The 22,065-nt window shown below is 38.2% G+C and overlaps 2 protein-coding genes across 6 annotated transcripts in view; one reads left to right on the plus strand and one right to left on the minus strand.

The window, feature by feature from the left end:
• The window catches only part of gpsm1a (G protein signaling modulator 1a), a 28,014-nt gene extending 6,176 nt beyond the window's left edge, over window positions 1-21,838 (plus strand). Inside the window, exons 1-3 of one of the 2 annotated variants that reach the window (XM_083527713.1) lie at window positions 16,710-16,892; window positions 19,475-19,853; window positions 20,260-21,838. In XM_083527713.1, the coding sequence (XP_083383839.1) occupies window positions 19,542-19,853; window positions 20,260-20,436 (489 nt within the window). In that variant the 5' untranslated portion in view covers window positions 16,710-16,892; window positions 19,475-19,541 and the 3' untranslated portion in view covers window positions 20,437-21,838. Of the gene's footprint in view, window positions 1-16,709; window positions 16,893-19,474; window positions 19,854-20,259 lie in introns of those variants that run through there. The other variant, XM_083527714.1, reaches the window with a different exon arrangement.
• LOC310718712 (uncharacterized protein) lies at window positions 477-12,680 on the minus strand. Of its 4 annotated transcripts, XM_083527664.1 has the most exons (18): window positions 12,272-12,680; window positions 12,064-12,174; window positions 11,809-11,919; window positions 11,248-11,654; window positions 9,880-9,974; window positions 9,425-9,732; window positions 9,219-9,316; window positions 8,823-9,010; window positions 6,723-6,801; window positions 6,449-6,628; window positions 6,169-6,235; window positions 4,797-5,086; window positions 1,881-3,601; window positions 1,669-1,794; window positions 1,331-1,565; window positions 1,110-1,244; window positions 846-971; window positions 477-755 (listed from the first exon to the last, which is right to left on the minus strand). In XM_083527664.1, exons 1-12 carry the CDS (start codon window positions 12,540-12,542, stop codon window positions 5,064-5,066), a joined length of 1,938 nt encoding a protein of 645 aa, XP_083383790.1. In that variant the 5' UTR covers window positions 12,543-12,680; the 3' UTR covers window positions 477-755; window positions 846-971; window positions 1,110-1,244; window positions 1,331-1,565; window positions 1,669-1,794; window positions 1,881-3,601; window positions 4,797-5,063. The 4 variants fall into 4 exon arrangements, with proteins under 4 accessions (XP_083383790.1, XP_083383788.1, XP_083383787.1 ...); XM_083527662.1 differs by lacking the exons at window positions 6,169-6,235; window positions 6,449-6,628; window positions 6,723-6,801; ... (6 more) ...; window positions 12,064-12,174; window positions 12,272-12,680 and adding exons at window positions 5,396-5,663; window positions 5,709-5,759; XM_083527661.1 differs by lacking the exons at window positions 6,169-6,235; window positions 6,449-6,628; window positions 6,723-6,801; ... (6 more) ...; window positions 12,064-12,174; window positions 12,272-12,680 and adding an exon at window positions 5,396-5,753 and having other exon boundaries at window positions 1,331-1,573.
• Window positions 21,839-22,065: the final 227 nt, after the last annotated feature.

Here is a 22,065-nt window from a genome sequence, read left to right on the forward strand (position 1 = left end):
ATTAAAGAAATAAGTTATAATGAATAAAATTAATTTTGTATTTTTTTCTAGTTTTTTATATCTTTATAGCACCAGCACACCATGACAAATTCCTTGTACATGCATATATATATATATATATATATATATATATATATATATATATATATATATATATATATATATATATATATGTATATATATATAAGATGTCTTTCCCTGTGAGCATGTCAGAGATTTGCACAGTGTTTGCATCATTGCTGTCACTGCTTGATCAGTTTTTTCTAAATGAAGACCTTTCTGTCAATGCATTTACATCAGCTGTATATCAGAGCCACCACTAATATCTATGGACTTGATCTTCTTGATAATAGCCAGTTAACACTTTTATATTACTTGTCTTTTTTTATTTCTTTAATTTTATCTTATTTTACCTTATCTTATCTTATCTATAAACTCTGGAACTATAATGATGAATCAACACACAAATATGCATACATATAAACACAATTTCCCTTTATTTAGTTTCTATTTATACACAGAATTGACAAATCAAAAAGTCAAAATGTAAGAATGTTTGTGTAATGTTCTAGAAGGTATGATAAAGATGCCTGATTAATATCATTTGTTGTCTGCTATATATATATGCGGTTAAGAACTGATATCGTGTCATCCAGAAGCAGGCTAAAAATCTCATTGGCCAGTCGCATTTTCACAGTGATCTGGTCATTACGGTAATCCACCCACTCCTTCTCCTCATTATGAAGTTCCTGAATCTGCAAAAAATTTTAATGCATGTAATATTGAGCAACAGGATCAACATTTCTACTTCATATTGATAATGTATTTAAAATTGTTCAACAAACCAGGATGTAGTCCACTCTGTCTCTCTTAGCATACCAGAACTTGCACAGTGTTTGCAACATCTCCGTAATTTCCTGATCAGTTTGCTCCAAATTAAGCACTTTCTGTGCTTCCCTTTTCACTGCATTCTTGAGCAAATGTAGATATATTTCACAATTGAGTGCATTTACATTAGCTGTATTTCAGAACCAATGCTGATATATATATTACCTGATGATCGTAATGATCTCTTGACAATACCAAACCTTTATTTCTTTATTTCTTACCTTCAAAAGTTTGACTGAAATTAAATCTGTCTGTAGAAGTGAGCTCTTATCGATGGATTTCTGAAAAGAACCAGTTGCTTCCGTTATATCAGCACCAATCTTGTGCAGAATATCAGACGCTAACTGGAAAAGGACCTGACGTGAATACAGAAAGAGAGGCAAATGCACACATGAACATTCTACACATTGTCATTGGTTTAATTAAAGCAGGCATTACTCACTTGCCTGTAGGTATTCTGGCTTTCAACTCCTACTAAGTAGTTTGGCGTTTCGCAAGATTCAAGTGCACTTCTATTCACCTGGCCACAGATAATCTCAACGGTTTTATCAACCAGCCTGTAAACAATTCCATGTTCATGAGGTTTGAGTCGTATTTGTGGAGGAGTTGCTGGATAAACCTGCTGCCACTTTTCCATGAGACGTGGTTTGTGAATTGGATTAGCAGCTTCTTGTTTCCTGAAATTCTGAGGTTAAAAGAAGAAACCATTGAGAATTATGTTAACTCAGGAAAAGAAGGGCCAATGTTCAATTCTATTTAAGCGTAAAACGGATTGCTTACAATTTCCTTTGGTTTACCGTCATGTGTCGATTCCATTCCCTGTATATTTTTCAGAGCATCTGCAAAAATCTCCTCAGTTAATCTCTCTATCATCGCCTCAGAGTCTAGATGGCTTGTACAATCAATCTAAAATAGAACGTTTCACCATCACAAATGAGAACATTTTGCAAATTCAAATGATGACATCAAGTATCTCAGTGTTTCTGACTCACGTTTGATGGTGTTTGTTCACTGGATGTTGGAAAAGTTGGTAACTTGTTGCCTGTGACTTCATGATTTTCACATGGCTCCTGCTGGAATGTCTGTTTTGGTGCTGATGAACCATGCCCATTTTGCCTCCTTTCCCCTGTCCTTGAGGGTTTATTTCCATTTACTCCATCTTGGTTATTGGGGGGATCCTCATCTGAGAATGAATCTTCATCCATGCCTGTATGTGTATAATTACAGTGCTCTGTTTGCAAATGACAAATGTCCTCGGCTCTGACTAAGACCCCGCAGCTCTTCTCACATGTAAAATACTTAACGCCTCTGAATGTTCCATTGTGGTTTCCATTTGGAGTGTCAAGTGCGACGCCAGCCCAGAAGCCATCAGCAAAAGCAGTGTATCCCTTATATTTTAGAACCCCTGGCCTTGAGTTGTAGACAAGAACCCGGTCTCCAATGTTAAAGGAGAACAAAGGATCTTGGCTTTCATTACTGTCATCCAGAGGAAGCGAGTTGGTGTGTTCAGAATCTTCGTCTTCCTCATCCTCTTCTGCATAAGGATGCATTTGAAATGAATCTCCAGTGTTTGCATCATAATTAACATTAGTTTCACTTGGTCTCTCTGCATCTCTCTTCCAAGACAAGTCCACAGGAAGAGGAGGTATGTTCTCGCTATTAATGGAAGTGTCTTCAAGAAAGTCAGGTGGAGCTGGAATATCCTCCTCACTAGTCCATGTGATAATCTCAAAAGCAGGTGAAGGATGTGGTAAACTGTTGATGTCTAGACCTGATGCAACTCCTCCCCTGAGTGACGGTAGAAGATCAGCACTTCCATAGGACAACACTTCATCTACAGGAGAGAGAATCTCGGACAGGTTGGACTCGGTTGTCATTTGCTTTTCATTATGAAGAAGACAATAGGGATCGACTTTACATTGTTCCGTAATGGAATAGTGGCAGATTGGAAGTGATTCTGGGATGACGGTAAACTTCTCAGCGTAGACTAAAGCAAAGGGGCCTGCTTCAGTTTTCTCTTCACTGTGAACATCTTTCTCTTCTTCAGACCAAACCAATCCTTCACTCTGAAGGGAAAACGGTTCGGATTTATCTTCGGCTTCTGAAAGGCTATCATCGCAGGAGAGGCTGTCAGGCCTTTTGATATCGCTACTTACCATGTGGACTGCATTTGTAACAAGTGGTTTATCTATGATTGGATCTTCTATGCTCTGCCACTTCAGATTTTCAGAGATCTCTGCTACTAAATCAATCTCATGTGTCTGACTATAAGCAGTGTTTGACTTCCTGGCCAATTCACAAACCTCATGGTTATTGTTGAATACCAATCTTTGTGACTGATCGCTGTTCTGCACATTAAAAGTCAGATTGTCTGTTATTACATTGCCATAATTTACAGCCATTTCAAATGAAGTGGAGTGTGGCTTCAATGTCTCTTGAAACCTCACTTCAGTTTCTTCTACAGGTTTTTTGTGTATGTCTTCTCCATCGTAGGGCAGGTCTTCCTCGATATCAGAGGACAAAAAGGAGACAATGGGGACAGATGTTCCACAACTTGGACGGTTGTGTTCCGATGTGAAACGATGCACATCTTTTAGTGGTGTCTGATGGCCTTTTTCTCCTGAGTGTATTTCAGTGCTTTTCATTGGGCTTACCTTTGGATGAGGATCAATGTTATGTAAAGGGCTCTTGAGCTTTTTTGCAGGTTTAAGCTCTGTAAGGGCACATAAAACAAATAGATAACAGCTATTTTTTTTTGTGAAAATGCAAATACAGTCAAAAAACAGGGAGAAATACAGGGGGAAAATAAATCGTATGATATTAAATATATATATATACTTGTTCAAATATTGATTTAACTTCTATTTTGCAACCCAAAATAAAAAGAATTTGAGATGAAAACCTTCAGCCATGAAAATCATCAACATGTTTAATTTTACCTTCTTGTTTTAATTGATGTAACTAATTTCATTATGAAGTGCTGTTTGGAAGCAACAGTTGTACAGAATGTCAATTTGCATTCACTGAATCTAAGGGGCCCAAACATTTTGTAGTTTGACAATGCCTATGTGAACAAAGCACGACCTATTAATACATGGTTCGCAAAAGTTGGAATGGAAGTGTCTGATTGTCCTTCACAGAGCCCTGAACTCAACCTCACTGAACACACTTGGGTCTCTTCACCAACATCAGTGTCTCTGTTTGTTAATGCCTGAATGTGAATAAATCACAGTCAAAATTCTAAGCCATGAAGACAGAGGAGGAGGAAAACAGCACAGAGGAACTCAACATGAATTTAGTGATGACAGGTGAATGTGGGAGTCAGTTGTCCACAAACTTTTGACCATATCATCTTTCAGTATATGTTCATAGATTTTAAAGTGTCTTTCCAATAAGATATGAAACACTAAGTCTGTGAAAGATACTGGAAGAAAAAACAGAGGAATAAATATCCATCAATGTCATCATGGTCTGTAAATACTCATATTGTTATGCTTGTTTGTATTTGTTAGTATTTGTGAATGAATGCATTTTCTAAATGTAGGCCACCAATATGTCAAGAATTGATTGTACTGATTCATTAGAACTGAAACAGCAGGTCAGTATATCACTAATGGTTGAATCATTCTGCCAAGAGCATGATTCAGCAGAAATGCTGGACATATGCTGTACATCAACCCTGAAAATTAATTACAGCCGCCTTAACAATAGTTTGCTTATCCAAAAGAACCAAAAAGGTTCCAGATTTTTACTGTTGTGATTAAAAGAAAAGAAAAACAAAAATACAGAAGAATGATTTTGTTAAAATTTTTGACCATATTTTACCAATATACAATTTTAGCCCATGGGAAAACCAATAATTCGACTTGTTAGATCATTTAAAAGAGATCTTTAAAAACCTGACCCACCGTATCCATGAGGTTTAGGGTTTGTCTTTACAGTTTCTTGCTTATGTGGAGGTTTTCCATCCTCTTTCTTTACTTTTCTCTCTGACGTTTCACTGCCGTTGTTATGGCATGGCTTGCTTCGATGACTGAACGCTGAGAAGCATTTTGGGTCGCTTGAATCTTTGGGCCCTGTTGTCTGTAGGATCTCCTGCTCTGTTCGAATATTACGCTCTCCCAAACTTCTCTTCCTCCCAAGACTCCATACCTCATCTGCTGTTAGAAGTCTCCTCAGGCCTGCTTTAGTAAGAAACCTGCGGACACAAAAAGAAAGTTTAGCTTTCACTTTGTTGACTTCGGGTCAGCCTAGGCCATATCCAGACGGCTTCATGTTGCAACAGGATCAGCTTCTCGGCACAAGAGCCACATAAAACCGCTTCATCATCCCACATGAAAGAGAGCATTGATCTTCTCAGAAATGCATTGCACTCTGGTGGAATCCCTGATGTCTTTTTTGTTTTTTCCACCAGTATTAGTTTTCAAGTCACATGCCTTCAGTATGGAATTATAAAGACACCCAGGCCTTGCATGCAAAAGAGAAAGAGTCTGATGCCTTTACCTACCCTGGCCTGTTCATGGCTGGCATAGTGGCATGATAGAGCCACAGAATCTAACAGATCGAGGTACATTAGCCTATCCTCCTTCAGGATCCCCAGTGAGAAACTGCAGCCACTCCCCAAATCACCACTTGCAGTCCCATCTTAGTGTGAGCTGGAAGAGCAGCATACAGCAGCCTGCATCTCTCTCTTCAGCCGTGCCCTCCTTTCCGTTTCAGTATCCTCTCTCTCTCGCTCCCGCTCTCTCTCTCTCTCTCTCTCTCTCTCTCTCTCTCTCTCTCTCTCTCTCTCTCTCTCTCTCTCTCTCTCTCTCTCTCACTCTCTCTCTTGCACACACACTCACACACACACTCACACACAGTCTCTCTCCAATAATTCTGCCTCTCCCATCCATCCCCCCTCTTTATTCTCCCTCTCTTTCTCTTTGCTTCCCTCCATTACTTAGAGTAATTACTCTGAGTGCTGCATTGTAACAGTGATAGAGTACAGTGCACACCTAAGACAACAAGATCGTGATATTCCCGTCCTGTGCTGCAGGCTTATGCATCAAAAAGAAAAAAAGAAAGAAAGAATTGCCTGGTGATGCGTGTCATGCTTCACAGCCCTGGTGTGTGCTAAATGCTGCAGTGCAGTATTTCATAAATCCCTAAGAGGTTGCACGTCAAACCGGAGTGGACTTCAATGGCCACTGTAAAAAAAAAAAAAAAACTCTAAATAGCTCTCCCCTGTTTAACGCATGGCCGTGGAAGAGAACGGCGACACTTGCCTCCCCTGCTTACTTAGCGGCTTATCTTCACCTCTGGCAGCTGGTATAATCCCAGGCTTTGTGATTAAACTCTTTCCCTCCTGCAGAAAAGAAGAAATAACACAGCATGATTATGAAGCGGCACCTGAGAACTGTGGAGAAATTATGGGGAAAATCTTGCTCTCCTTCCCAAATCCCTTCCCCCAGTACAGTGATAGTTCTTATGGCCTTTCACATGATGACAATTACTAATAGAGAGGCACTGGCTGAAGAGCAGGATGTGAGCTGAAGGCAGGGAGGCGCAGAGTAGTTACCGCCACTAAAGCTGTGTCTCCGAGCTTTGAATCAGTCTCAGTCATGGTCTGGTTTTCCAGCACTTGTCGAAAGTGAGTAGTTGACTTTTTGATGTCTGAGATGTCTCTGTGCTGGTAAAGCAGGAGACGACGCTGATGCCTCCCACATTTATATATACTGCGCCAGTGGTGGATCTCCGCCTGGTAATAAATGATATAGCAGTAGGTTATAAAAAAAATTCATACTATTACTTATCCAACATTTATGAAAAAATCAACAGTTAACTATTTTCACCTCATTATGTCTTAGTCTGCTTAGAACTTCTTCCTGCTTTTTCTTGATCTCAGTCTCCTCCTCTGATTCCTGAGCATTCCTGAAACATAAAATAACCCCTATTATAAATCACTGGGCTATGATTCAATAATGGATCTACAGCATGTTATGTACCCAGTAAAAATGATAAAGTATATGAATATGCAAGCTAAAGCAGAAGCATATGTTACAAGGCACATGTTGGCATGGCTGAATATGAAAAGTGGGTTTGTTGATGTTTGATTGAGCCTCTGGAAATTGTCCTCAACTTAACTTGTAGACAGTGGGCAAATACAATGGTTGTATTAATGGACAGTAATGGTTGTGGTGCTGGGAGCTCAGTGGTTAAAACATTGGGTTTCTGCTGAGAAGGTTGTGAGATGCTGCTACTGAGATGGATGTAAGTTGATCTGGATTAGGATGTACATGTATTAACTACCTGTGTCATATAGTTCATTTTAAAGTAAGGTGTAATGTACACAATATGGACAAAAGTATTGGGACACCTGACCTTTCCTGCTATATGTGGTTCTTCTCCAAACTGTTATCACTAAGCTGGAGGCACACAATTGTATAGGGTGTCTTTGGATGCGGTATAATACAATTTTGTGTTCACTTGAACTTAGAAACCCAAACCTGTTCCAGCATGGCAATGCCCTTGTGCAAAAAGCCAGCTCCATGAAGATATGCTTTACATGTTTCGCAGATGAACATCTTGAGTGACCTGCTGTAGAGCTTTGATCTCAACCCTAAAGAACACCTTTGGAATGAATGTAAATGCTGGCTGCACCCCAGGCCTCCTCACCCTACATCAGGAGCATCTTCTACAACATGCTCTAATAAGCACATATAATACTTATGACCAGGTGTCCGCAAACTTTTGTCTGTCTGTCTGTCTGTCTGTCTGTCTGTCTGTCTGTCTGTCTGTCTGTCTGTCTGTCTGTCTATGGTTCCAGTTTTTTTGGGATGAACTAGATAGATAGATAGACACACATACACTTCCAGTTTGTATTTTTCCTTTATTTGAGTTAGTTAACAGCAAAAGAGTGCTGCTGATTGTATATTTGGCATGTGCTGTTTCTCAACCCAACAGTGACACTTTCAGACTTTCATTAACTCTGCAGTGTCTATAAATGTATATACCAGCACACACTACTATTCCATTACCCTCTTAGAGAGAATAAATCACAGCTCACAGTCAGATATTCCCTTTGCACTCATGGATGAGGAAGAGTAAGGCTGACAATATGTGCAAAAAGTAACCTATATAACAGGTATACACTATATAGGCAGAAGGTCCCCCAGTGGTCTAGTGGTTAGGATGCGGCGCTCTCACCGCTGCGGCCCGGGTTTGATCCCCGGTCAGGAAACCAACCCCAGCCACTCTTAGTGCCGGTCCCAAGCCCGGATAAATGGGAAGGGTTGCGTTAGGAAGGGCATCCAGCGTAAAAACATGCCAAATCAAACATGCGGATGATCCGCTGTGGCGACCCCTAACGGGAGAAGCCGAAAGAAAGTTTTAGTTTTACACTATATAGCCAGAAGTCTTATAGGGACACCTGACATTTACAGCCATATGTGGTTATTGCCCAAACTCCTACACTTGAACTTGGAGACCCAAATCTGTTCAGCACGACATTGTTCCTTTGCTTAAGCAGTGTTTAAGGCATTGGCCTAAGGATCTATAGGGTATTGTTTTCAAATTTCACGCCCTTAACCCTATAGTTGCTCAGCTGTATAAATGAGATAAAATGTAAGTCGTCAAATGCTATACATTTAAATGTGAACACATTTTATATGAACGGAATGCAAGATCCCTCAATATACATCAGTAGCTGACTGGCAATCAGCTGCGGCTGAATGAGCAAAGATCTCCACAAGCACACTCCAAAAACTAGTGGAACATCTTCTCAGCAAAACGGATGCTATTATAACAGCAAATGGAGTTTTCAGAATAGGATGTTCAAAAAACAAATATGTATCTTATGGTTAGGTGTGTACAAACTTTCCTTTGAACTATGAGTGTGAGTACAGGTTTTTCACATATTTATTAAAAAAAGTTTACTATTGTAACACACTTACTTCTTACAGTGTTCCAACCATAAAAGCTCAGCCTGAGTTCTCTCCCACAATGCTTTCTCCCGGAGCCTGAGAAGGGCACTAAATTGGCGCGCCCTGAGCTCCTCTTCCCAGATAAACTGCTGACTCTGTGCCAGCGAGAGGTGGCACTGGAACTGTCCCTGACTGTACATACCGCTCAGCTCACTCCACTGCACACAGCATGCAATACATGAACTAGTATGAATGTGGGTTAAAATTACTGTATGTAGGCTATAATACAATCTGATGTTTTTGTAAACTCCACATTGCAAAAGACAGCTAAATGATGTATAAATCATTATTTATTTGATATCATTATAACTTAAACCAAGCACTGAATATATAACACCCTCTGACTGACCCAAATCTTAAATGTACCTTGCTTGTAGACTCACAGCTGTCATCTCGATCTGATGTGCACTCAATCATTCTTGGCTCACTCTCTAGTGCACACATCATTGGACATGCTTGCTTATCTACAACGCACATTCACAAATTCACTCATCTCTCATTCTCTCAAGTCTTTATATCATTTCAAAGGAGTGGTGCTGGATTATTTGTTAGGTCCTGACCTAACCACTCACCTAGTTTTATTTCTTTTTTATTAATAGACCAAGACTTTTCACTCTTATTCTTCTTTTTCTTTATTTTGTCCATGTCCTGTTCATATTTACCAAGAGTGGGCCTTGTGTGAGATTCTTTATGACCACTGATGCCGAGTCTGACAGTCTCATTGTGCACACGTGTGTCCAGAGAAGCGATCGTCTTTCTGAGAGCCTCCACTCTAAGAGCCTTAGCTGAGATCATCAAAGAGCTTTTCACATCAGCCAGGTGCATCGGATTGTCGATCTTTGACCGGGCATCGGAAAACAGCTCCATCTGCAAAGTTCTGCTACAAAAACCGAAACACACAATAGAAGCGATTTGCTCTATGATTAACAATAGTGCATTATGTGCAATCATATAAATAAAAATATAAGGAAAAAAAAAACAATAAAAAAAAACATTGGAACCTAATACTAGTGAATGCTGCCCTCACCTGGATGTATCCAAAACAGCATATTGTACATCGAGCTGCATTCCAAGAGTTTTGCTTCTACTTGCAAATAGTTCCTTGTCATCCGTTTTCCTTTTCTAAGAAAATATATGATTTGAAAGACATCATCAGAGTCTTCTCAGAGGAAACACTTTCAGACTGTAAATAAATATTTATCTACATACATATTTGCACCGAGTTAACGATGTGAGGCATCGATTTAAAAAAGTGTACTTTAGATTCAAGTTGGCACTTGCAAATAGATTGATTTCTCTTCACTAAACTGTTTCTCAAGCGCATTCTCTCAGCACCACTGCTGCTACTGTAAATTAATATAACGTATAGCAACACTACAGAGACCGAGGGTCTGTCCTGAGAGTCCTATAGAATGTAGATTAACATGGCAGAGGTAGAGCTGTATCTATCTGGAGACAGAACAGGAAAAGAACATCTGGTTTTATTTACACTTTTTTTTTTCTTTTTTATGCCACTACAAAGGACTGTTTGTGAAAGGGCCATGCGTTAGAAGGCACTTCAGTAAATTGATGATTTGTTGTCTGTCTGAAGCGAAGAAATAAAAGCGAACTATCTGTTCCATATTGAATTGCAGCGCATCATATTTTCTCCATTGCATCGTATCGCATTGAATCGCATTGTGTTGAATCAAATCGAAATCGAATCGCACTGCATCGTAATGGGGTGAATCGTTTCGCATCAGTAGCAGCTTTCAATGTATTTTTAATGTATCGTATTGTAGGCTTTGCATCGAGAGGCGAATCACATCGGCCTCGGTTATGGAGATGCATGCACGCACACACACGCACACACACACACACACACACACACACACACACACACACACACACACACACACACACACACACACACACACACACACACACACACACACACACACAAGAGGAGACTCAGTTCATGAATTTTAAAATTGATCAGCACTGCAATTGGAATACTATACTATACTATATTGGAATACAAAACTGCCTTCTCCTTTTGAGAGGACAAGGGAATAAAAGAAAAGAAAAGAAAAAAGAAAAAAACAGAAAGGTAATTGAACTTTACATTAGATTTATGTTTCATTTGAAACAGCAGGTACCTGAACAACTACAGTTCAGTTCTTGTATTCATGAATAATTGAATAGTTATTTCAGGTGCTGGATTCGACTCAGTGCTGTGAAGTGGAGTTGAAATGACAAAGTAGTAGAAAAAGAGTAGTTATATTTTAATCACACATCACAGAGCTTAATGAAAGTCTAGGCAGATTTAATTGGAGCATTGCATTGGAAATAATTGTTTGAATATTTGCAAAACTAAGTTTCAGCACACTGACTCCAGACACACCTCAATACATACCCAAGCCTCTTGTGTCTGCTCTTTCCTGGTCCTGTGTAGAGCTTCTTTTTGCTTTTTCACTATGTCCTGCACACTCATTCTCTTCCTCTCCAGCTCAAATTCTGCTTTTCTCCTCATCTCTTGTTCCCTTCTCCTCCTCTCAAGGACTTTGTGATGCATGTATTCACGCACCTCTTGCGCCTTCTGTGCGTGTGCTGTACTTTGTTTGGCAGGACCTTCGTTATCTTTGCCTTTCACACACCATGGCCATGCAGAATTGCTTTTACCATAGCTACCAGCAAGGTTTGTTGCCTGGTTAGGAGGACAAATATTCTCACTCTCATTTGGCTCTTTGGGTCTTGGTTTTGAACCAGTCTTCACTGCTGCATTATTTTGGTAAACGTTTGGTGTGATTTTTTCTATGTGCTCTGTAAATTAAACACAAACCATGATGAAGATTTGCAAATCAATGTAAAGGATTATGATATATGTAATCTACATTTCAGGAAATAATTTCATAATATTTCTCATATGGTTTAAGTGCATTGTACCACAATAAGAGCACTAAATTCTGCTGCATACTCTTGGTGTTGTCCTCCTGAGAGTCTGTGGTCCTGACGCTTTGAGAATCTAAGGCCTCCTTCACAAGCTTCTGGGCATCTCTCCAAGCAGATATATATGTGTAATGTTGTTCTATATCATCGTGAAGGAAATGTTTAAAACCTTATGTTATTGCAATTTTTAAACCTGAGATATCATGTTGCTGAAGCAGGTTTGTTGGTAGTTTATATTCCGATTTTATTGCGTTTCGAGGTTTTCCATTGACTTATTTCTTACGTTTGCAAGGAGCGGTCCCCCAGAGAGCTCGGTTCAGATGTTCTTTGCCTGAGGATGGGTTTATTTTGGTCTTCCATTGGGACACAGGTACACACATTCGTATTCCTTCCCCTGGGCAAACAAATCATTTTACATATAACATTATAATTTAATTATCAAGATGTCAAGGATGCCCATATAGGCCTCTCTATCTAGATTCTTTACAGACCTTTGTTGCTCACTTTGCAGACTTTCCTGGTTACGCCTTCTTGACTTTTCTTATCAATCCTTGGACTTAAAGATATTGTTTCCAGCCTCTGCTGCTGGATCTTTGCTCTCAGACGCTCAAGAGCCTTAGATTTTGGAGAGCTCTTTTTCAGCAGCTCAATACGGTTGGCCCATGCCAGTGAGGTGACAGAGACAACACTACTATGTGGGAATTGTTCAATATGAGCCTCAGCTTGATGGAGAGGAACTTCCTCTGACACATCTCTGTACATATTTTGAGGTGGCAGTTGATCTTTGTGTGAGATAAATAGAGAAGCAGTGGATGTATGACAGGATGTATCTCACAACCCATATTTCTAGGAATATTTTCATTGTATATATGAAAGATGTTTATTTTAATATACAGTGAATTAGGCTTTTGCAACTTCAACAAAGTTTTCATAAATTTTTTTTTCATCAATCATCAATTTCCCCTATAGATAGATAGATAGATAGATAGATAGATAGATAGATAGATAGATAGATAGATAGATAGATAGATAGATAGATAGATAGATAGATAGATACATACATACATACATACATACATACATACATACATACATACATTTGGACCAGGTGTTCTGGCTCCGTGAGTATAAATAGTACACAATATAATATATTTTATTCTTTTTGTGTGCATATCATTATCTATACCTAAACTTCTTTTATCTTTTATACATATACATACGAGTAAATACTTTGCATCACCTGAAACGAACACTTCCCAATGTATCTCCCAAACAAATCAACAACCCGAGAGGTATCCAAAAATGTCTGGAAGAAAAAAGGGTTCTAATAAATATGGAAGGAAGAATACAGGGATTAATATTACATCCAAAATGATCCAAATGCAGCCAAGAGGATGCACAGAGCCGCTGAAAGCCGGAAAGGCAAATGCTGAGCATAAACAGGTTTAATAGATCATTTTTAACCTCCAGACAGACCTATTCTTTTTGCTGTTAGGATAAAGGAACATCTGAAACTCATGTTCTCAGTGTTCTTCTTTAAAAATAATATATTTGCATATATTGCACTTTGATACAAAAGTAGGCTGTGCTGTATATGCAATATATTACAGAAATATAATAGATTCCAAGAATATGAGTTAGTTACACACATTACCAAATTTGAAATCAAAGTAAAGGAAAAGTTACCTCAGAAGTGGTGGAAAAAACTTGAAGGAATACTACATTTCTAAAATCATTCAGAAAATACCTTACAGGGATTAAACTCCACCTTGCCTAATTCTGTAATAAGACTTGCTATTTGTCATGCACTCAATCTGTTAGAATGTTTGTCACGCGCTCTCTTGGTAACAGTGTCCTAGCGCAGAACGCTCACAGGAAGCACGTGCACATACACACAGTGCCTCACTGCCTTATTATCAACCTTCATAAAAGTGTTCGTTTTAAAATAAAAAGGTTTCTTCTGTAATGCATTACAATGTAAGTCTTGTGCGTGCCATAATTTCTGCATTCTATATATTCTAAGCATAGTGAGAAATGAATTTATCACATCAATTCCCATAATTATTCAATTTCTGTTTTCAGCTTGTTCATAAATAGGTATGTAAACCCCATTCTAAATCTGCAGTTCACAAACCAGAGGCTTGAAATGCTTGCAGTGTGGACTGATGCAAGAGAAAAGCTAACTATGCTAAATATTTTCGGAGGAGGATGCGTGCTGCTGTTTCTTTTGTCCAAGGAAGTCTTAACTTAATATAAAGTGTGGAAATGCTAATAATATCTCAAATTATTCATTTTCAGTATTTATTTTTGATGTTGGCAATACATTTGAAGCTGACTCCATACATCTGGATAATATCTTTTAAATCTAAGTCAAACAGTCAAGCAGGAGCATCCCGAATGTGTACCGCATTCTCCATTGAAGTGGTTTTGCATTTTTATTATAAGACCTTGTCTTTGTAAAGCCAATCTAGAGTCCTCAAGATGATAAATGAATGACATTGTAATGTGGCCAGAATATATATATATATGCTTACACCAGCGTCACACTGTAGGATTGGTGGATTACCCTCTGTAAACACAAAGAAGACGCGCTGTGGGCGTGTCTTTGTTTATTTAGGTCTGTGCGGCAGTAACGGCGAGTCGAGGCGAGAGCAAGACGAGTTTCTCAAAGTGGAAATATGCTCATTATTTCACTTTAGTTGAGTATAAAGACAAAAACTTATAAGTCAAATGTAAGCTGTGTCTTTCTTGTTCGAAGCTTGTATCTACTGCGATAAACAGCAACTCCAATCTGTTGAAGCTCCTCCAGAAACTCCATGCCTGAAGAGCTAGAAGCTAGAAGCTAACCCGCTGTTCTGCTTTACATTGTTGATAGTTTTCATACTTCAGCTGTGAAAGGAACATGTTTAAGAGCTCAACACAACAGCAGAAGCCACTTTAGTTTTTGATTGTGAATATATAATTCAGCTTGTTTTGTTATTTATTTCAGAAATCCTTGTGATATATTCAGTTTGTGCAGGTCTGACTTTAATAAAATAGTGTTTAAAAATTACTTTGTGTTTAAGTCAGTTTTGTGTTTGTATAAACCATAACGCATAAAAGGGCATTAATGGGAACATTAAAGAAGGTTCTTTAAAAAAGTAGCTAAAAAGTAACTTTTAACAGTAACGCATTACTTTTTGGTGTAAGTAATCAACAAAGTAACGGAGTTACTTTTTGAATGAAGTAACGAGTAACTATAACTAGTTACTATTTTTTAGTAACGAGCACAACACTGTATGTATATATATATATATATATATATATATATATATATATATATATATATATATATATATATATATATATATTTATATACTGTATATATAAAATAAATTATGACATTATAAACATCATAACCAATTAAGGGAATAACACTGATTATCTCTTCATCACGGCACCTGTTATTTGGTGTGATATATTAGGTAGCAAGTACACATTTTGTCAAGTTGATCTTTTAGAAGCAGGAAAACAACCGTAAGGGCCAAATTGTGATTGCTTGACGCCTGGGTTAGAGCATCTTCAAAACTGCAGCTTGTGTGTGGTGTTCCCAGTCTATATATTATATCTATATAATTATTTGAACTATTTATTTATTAGAGGAATGATCTAAGTAAAAAATTGTGCAAAATACTTTTTCAAATATTTGAATAGTGGAATAATAATAAAAACCTCAGAACTCAGTTAAAAAAAAAAAGCTTATGATTAGCTTTGCAATACAAGCACACACTAAACAGAGTGTTAAACAGAGATTAGTTTTGTTGGTGCAAAGTCAATCATCTGAAGACATCAAAAAGCTCATAGGTTCGCAGTAAAAGTTACAACCACCCTATAGAACCACACACTCATATAACAGGAGACCATGCAGGAAAGACACCTTTAAAAGAAATGCCAAATGAAGAAGATATCCAGGCATATTCGCACTGCAAACATATTGGTTTTATTCTTTTTTGCAATAGTTGCTTATGAGCATTGCACTACAGGGTAACAGACAAAACAATCAAATATATTCAGTTCTCGTCTACTCAATCTAGCGAGCAGCAGTGGGTGTCTGCACACCAATCACACTGCGACTTTTCAATCTGCACACCCACACACAAATACAAGTGTTTACAGGATCCATGCAGCTGGGCCACAGTGCAGTAGTGTATGAGGGAGAAACGAGTAGCGACTGTGAGTGTGTATGTGGAATTGTGTGTACAGCATGGTGGATCGACAGCAATGAACACATACACAGATCTAGGGACCAGAAGTAGCAGCTGCCCTGCTGGCTGGCATGCAGAGCTGAACCAAGGGAATAACTGAGGAAAGAGAAAGAGAGAGAGAGAGAGAGAGAGAGAGAGAGAGAGAGAGAGAGAGAGAGAGAGAGAGAGAGACTGCTCTATTCCTTCCCACGGCTTTCTGAACAAATCGGCATTCATCCCTTGAATTCAGGCAAGGCCCCAGGCTACACTGTGTTTCTTTGGTTTCCCCGGGTTTCAGTGGTTAATGCTCACCCACCACCCCTTTTGCTCCCTGTAGCAGCGACTCGTGTTTTCATCAGTCATTGTGGAAAATAATTTGATAAATAATATAAACCCTGGCCACCCAGAGCTCAGAAATCGGCATGTATTTCTTCTGAAAGTAGCCAAAAAATACAAATAATTTCAGCTCCTTCATAATTAATGACTTATACATGCCATTGTTGGACTGCCAACCAGACAGTATGTTCATTTGTGCATGCATTTGATCCAGCATGTCATTGTCTGTCACTGTCTACAGGCGTGTGAATACACAGGAGCAAGATTTAGGAAGCGATTTGCAGTTCCTATAGCAACCGTGATGTAAGCTGAGAGGGGAAAATGTGCCCCTTTTACCCCCACCCATCTCTTTCTCTTTTTTTCCCCTTCTAAAAGAGACACAATCCCACTCATAGGAAAACTGGGTGTGTGAAAATGGCAAGTGCACCACGCTTTGGATTATAAATTTCTCTTTTATCTAACATTCGGGGTTTTTTTTGTCATTACGGAAGAAGATAAGCAACCTGGGAACCTCTGCTCAATAACAAACACGTTTGGGTGTCGGGCAAGAAAGGTGTGTGTGTGTATTGTCTGCCTAGGAATTTATTCAGTCTGTGATTGGGCTTTGGCATCTGAGGCTTTTGAGAGCATAAAACAAAACAAAAAAACAGCCCAGTGCAACCAGTGTTTGTGTGAACCTCAGTAACTGTTACTTGAATATCTATAAAATGTAAAGAAATGATTCTGTGTGTGAAAACATCATTTGAAATGTACCTCTTTTTTTTTTTTTTTACCTCTGTTATCATCAATAATCATTCAAATTATGGTAAAGAATTGAATGTGCAAATGAATATAAATCCTGCATTCATTTGGAATTGTTTAATGTGTTCAAAATTAGTTGGGGCTTACTTTTCAGCATCATGTCTGCTCTAACTAGGATTTCTGACCTAGTTTTGTTGTTAGCATGACAAACAATTTTAAAAGAACAAACTTCAAGTAAACTAAGTATTGTCCTGTTAATGCAAGCTGCCTGGATGTACAAGATAAATGACTCTCCACATACTGAGAATTTGAAGTCTGTTCTCAAGTTTATTTACATCATTTTAAAAAGACAATAAATGAATTGTGTTTGCTTCCCAAATCACCACTAAGATTGTCAATCCATTTTGATTACGAGTTACAGGCCAAACATTTCCCCCCATCACACCAAATGTTACTGATCAACCAAGACATGACTGATGTCTCAAGTGTCCTTTTTCTTTGTTTTGTACAGGAGCCAGGAGGACAATTGATGGCTTCCGTTTTTTAACATTATAAAAACGTTCAAATCATCACTATTCAAAAGACATCATTTAGCTAAATAATGGTATTTGAATATTTGGCATTTGAATGTATTCCTGAATACCAATTATGATTCTCACCAAGTCTGAAACCAAATTATAAGATCCAAAGAAAGACATATTTTTTTTTGGAGTGATGAAAAAGCATGTCATACATTGACAGAAAGAACAGAAGCAAATAACGTTGGTGATACTGAACACTCTGGTCCAGATTAGGACACGTGTGTGGTGATTTACATATGCGGCTTCTATGTAACTACATACAGGACCAGCGCTCAGGAGAAACATCTAAAACTAAATCGTACATTTTATTGTCACAGTGGTGGCACATCTGTTTTACCTTTGCAGTATGTTCAATGCAATCTTATTTGTATATCCCTTTTAACAATAGACATTGTTTCACAGCAGCTTTACAGAATTTAATACATTCCAACTATAAATTCTAGTATCATAAATGAGTCCCTGTAAGTATATCTCTATAAGTTGATCTAATGCTAACAATGGCTAGGAAAATCTCCCTGAGATGGTATTAGAAAGAAACCTTGAGAGGAACCACACTCAGAATGTGCACCAAATATCTATTTATTATAGTTCAATCATTCTGTGTATCAACTGCTCACTAATGGATACTTCAGTAAAATTCCAACAATTTCCCTGTTCATAGCAACTGCAGTTCTAAGGCATTGTTGCAAATTGTTTGGTTTGATCAGATTCTAATTTATTGTCACTGTTTAAAGAACATGTACATGTACAAAACAACTGAAATGCATTTAGCATCTAACCAGAAGTGCATTAGTGGTCTTATTAAAATAAAGAAAAAATGTGGTAAATGAGGGTTTGGCTCCATATGTACAGGCAGAGGTGGGAAGTAATGAAGTAAAAGTAGTTTGTTACTGTACTTAAGTAGATTTTTCTGATATCAGTATTTACTTCAACTATTTGTTTTTTAGACAACTTTTTACTTTTACTCATTACATTTTAACACAAATATCTGTACTTTCTACTTTAAACCAGGCTTGTTACTTCAGTTTAATTTATTTGGTCACATGATCTCTATTTTTTTTTCTCACTGAGCACCTCACCTCATTTTCAGCTCATCAACAACTGGTGTGTCATTACCTGGCTCTCACACACCACAGTTGTAGGCTAGCCTACGAATCTATCAACGAGCAAAGCAGGAGGCAACAAGAAGTATGGGGTTAACGTGGATGAGACAGAGGGAGTCAGTGATGTAAACATGACTGAGAACAAAGATATTACTGATCATCATCTTTTCTCTGCTTGTGTTCTATATGGTGGTTGTTCATCCTGGATAAATTCATTAGCAAACAAAATTTGATATTTTTTTTGTATCAATATATTACTCTGATGTGAGGTCCAGTTACCAGCATGACACTAAAACAGTTAATATAAATGGCTACTTTTTACTTAAGTACATGTCGGAGCTCAAACTTATTTTTTACTGTAACTTGAGTGAAAAAGTGTAGTCAGTACTTCGTCTTTTACCAGAGTAAAGGATGTGTATTTTTATATATATATATATATATACTAATATACAGTATAACTGTGCAAAACTGTGGAGTGGAATAAACCGTCAGGAAGATAACATGCTCAAATAACATGATATACATATGTACATTATTTATCATATGTACAGTATATACTGAATAAATATGGGTGGAATAAAGAGTTTCTACATGTTTATATTAATTTCAGTCCCAATCCATCTTGATGGGTCTAATCCTAAGTAGATACAGTAAGCCAATTATCTGTCAAGTTGTCTCATTTAATTTATCATATTCTTTTCTTCCAAAAGCCAAAGCCAGGGATCCCCTAATGAGGACTCCCTCCTCACTGTCCTCTGCAATTAAACAAGCAGCCAGATGGAAAACCGGCGCTGTCAGCATCTTCCACAGTCCAATGGCCAGCCAGGAGAAGCCCCAGCTGGAGCCCGGTCATCTGAATGTGAGTCCCCACTGCTGTCTGGTGCCACCTCGCTCATCTCCCTTACCCAAACAGAGGAGCTCTTTGATCTGATAGCCAGCTCTCAGAGCCGCCGACTGGACGACCAGAGGGCCAGTATAGGAGATCGGCTGGGTATCACGATAGCACAGAACAACATTGGTCATCTTTGTGAAGCCTGTAATCCACATGAGCTTAGTGATGATTTCTTTAACATGCTCATAAAATATCAGGTAAAAACTCATTGAACATCAGCGTGTAGAAATAAAACACATTTTGTACATTTCTCAATGTATTATTCACTTACAGAGAACGTGCACTATTAGGCCAAAAGTATGTAGACATCTAAAAATTCTACCCATATGTGCTTGTTGAACACCCCATTTCAAAACCATGGAAATGTATTAGTCTTCCACTTCTTGCTGTAATGCCTCTAGTCATGCTGGAACAGTTTTGGCTCCACTGGTATAGCACACAAAGATATTGTAGTCCATTTGTACTTCCAAACAGATTGTGGAAGGCTCACATATGGGTCTGTTGTCGGATGTTCACACAGTTCTGGCCTTATAGAGTAGTATCCTATACAGTTATGAATAGAAATTGAGTCTCTGTTTCAATTTGTCCCAATGTGTCTATCAGTCTTCCCGCATCAATGACCAGAGGTGCTCACTGCCTCCAGCTCCGGATCCAGATGAAGACTTTTTCAGTCTCATTCAGCGAGTACAGGCTAAACGAATAGATGAACAACGAGTCTCCTTTCATCCTGATGAGAACGATGCCACAGACTCTGAACCCGAGTCCAAGCCTTCCAGTTGAAGACTTCAGCATCTAAAAGTGACTCATGCTGCAATGTTTAAGCACTGACATTGAACTCATCCTGGTATAGATCTCTGGGCACACTTTGGTGGAACTATTTAGCCTTACAACTTGGCCCAGATTTGTGACATGAAAGCGGCAAGTCTGGAACACGATTTCTCAATCCTAGAGCATCACCGCAAAAGGACATTTTAGTGTCTTCCCTCCTTCTAGCACACCCAAATGAACCACTAACTCATTAACAGGTCATATGTGCTCTAACATGGCCAGGTTCATGAGATGCCAAAAAGTGTGTAACAGTATTTAACATACTGAATTGTGTGTGAAGCAAGAATCTTAAAAAGCAGTTATAGAAAACAGACCTAAAGATTATTAGACCGTTAAACCATGATGTCTGAGAGAATGGGGGAAAAGATTATATTTTTTTTTCAGCCATAGCATTAGAACCACCTGCCTAATACTGTATAAGACACCTTGTGCGACCAAAACAACTTTCCATGGTATCTGGCACGAAGAAGTTTGCAGTAAATCCTGCAAGTTTTGCAGGTTGTGATATACGGCATCCATGAATTAGACTTGTTCGTCCATTACATCCAACAGATTCTCAATCAGATTGAGATTTGGGGAATTTCGGGGAACTCTTGCCGTTTTCTCAAACCATTTCTGCATTTCTGCAGTGTGACAAGGTGTATTTTCTTGCTTAATGAAATCACTGCTAATAGAGAATTCAATTGACATAAAGAGGTGTACATTATGTGCTTTTTTTCCCTGTTTTTAAGACATACCAAGAACATGCTGCCTAATATATTAATATATACCACCTCTAAATATGTGGGATTGTAACAAGATCTTTAAAGCCATTCACTTCACCTGTCTGTGGTTCTAATGCTATGGCTCGGGATATGATCTAACAACGGATTGAATGTTTCTGCCTGGTGTATGCTTGTACCGATTCCAATTCAACAAAAAAAGAAAAATGAACGTTTAAGTGGGTAATTGTAAATGGCGTTTTCCTCGAAAACTGTGTCACGCCAACTGTTACACGTATAGATTTTCAAGCTATGTGCGAAATAATGTCCGACCTCACCCGGAATATGAGCGCGTTGGGAGTGATGCATTTAGCATATGGTAACCTATCATGGGACCTCTGGTTCGTTTGGCTTTGATACATTTATTCAGATGAAAGCTAAACAAATAAATAAATAAAACAAAACAATAACTGCAGGAGGCAGAATCCAATCCGAAAACTTTACACTTGCTAAAAACGGTGCGTTTATTCGTATTTTTTTGTAAAGATTTTGCATATATATTGTTCCTTATTAGAACATGTTAAATGGTCTCTTGAAAATAATCATATAACATTTTGTATGTTTCAGTAAATAAATTAGTGTTTTAGTAGGTATATATCTATGTGCATCTTTTAAGTAAATCGCTTAAGTAGAGATCAAACTTTCACATGACACAGTTTATTGACTCACTGACGAAAAAATTATTTTGCCTCATTTTTTTTTCTTTTGTATCTCCATTAATCACGTGATCAATAATGCTCATGTGCAGGGATTTGATCCATTATCAGAATTAAAGCTTTGGCTTTATATAGAGGAGAAGCTGTGTCCCAAATAGCACAAT

The sequence above is a fragment of the Silurus aristotelis genome (assembly GCF_946808225.1).
Source record: "Silurus aristotelis genome assembly, chromosome: 23".
Taxonomy (NCBI): domain Eukaryota; kingdom Metazoa; phylum Chordata; class Actinopteri; order Siluriformes; family Siluridae; genus Silurus; species Silurus aristotelis.

Bases quoted from the DNA above. Each gene is read 5' to 3' on its own strand.
- LOC310718712 (XM_083527661.1), bottom strand. From the start codon at position 5,418: ATGCCAGCCATGAACAGGCCAGG. The intron at 1,574-1,668 runs GTAAGCAATCCG...TTTTAACCTCAG, and splicing joins ACGGTAAACCAAAGGAAATT to AATTTCAGGAAACAAGAAGC. The intron at 756-845 runs GTTTGTTGAACA...AATTTTTTGCAG, and splicing joins ACAGAGTGGACTACATCCTG to ATTCAGGAACTTCATAATGA.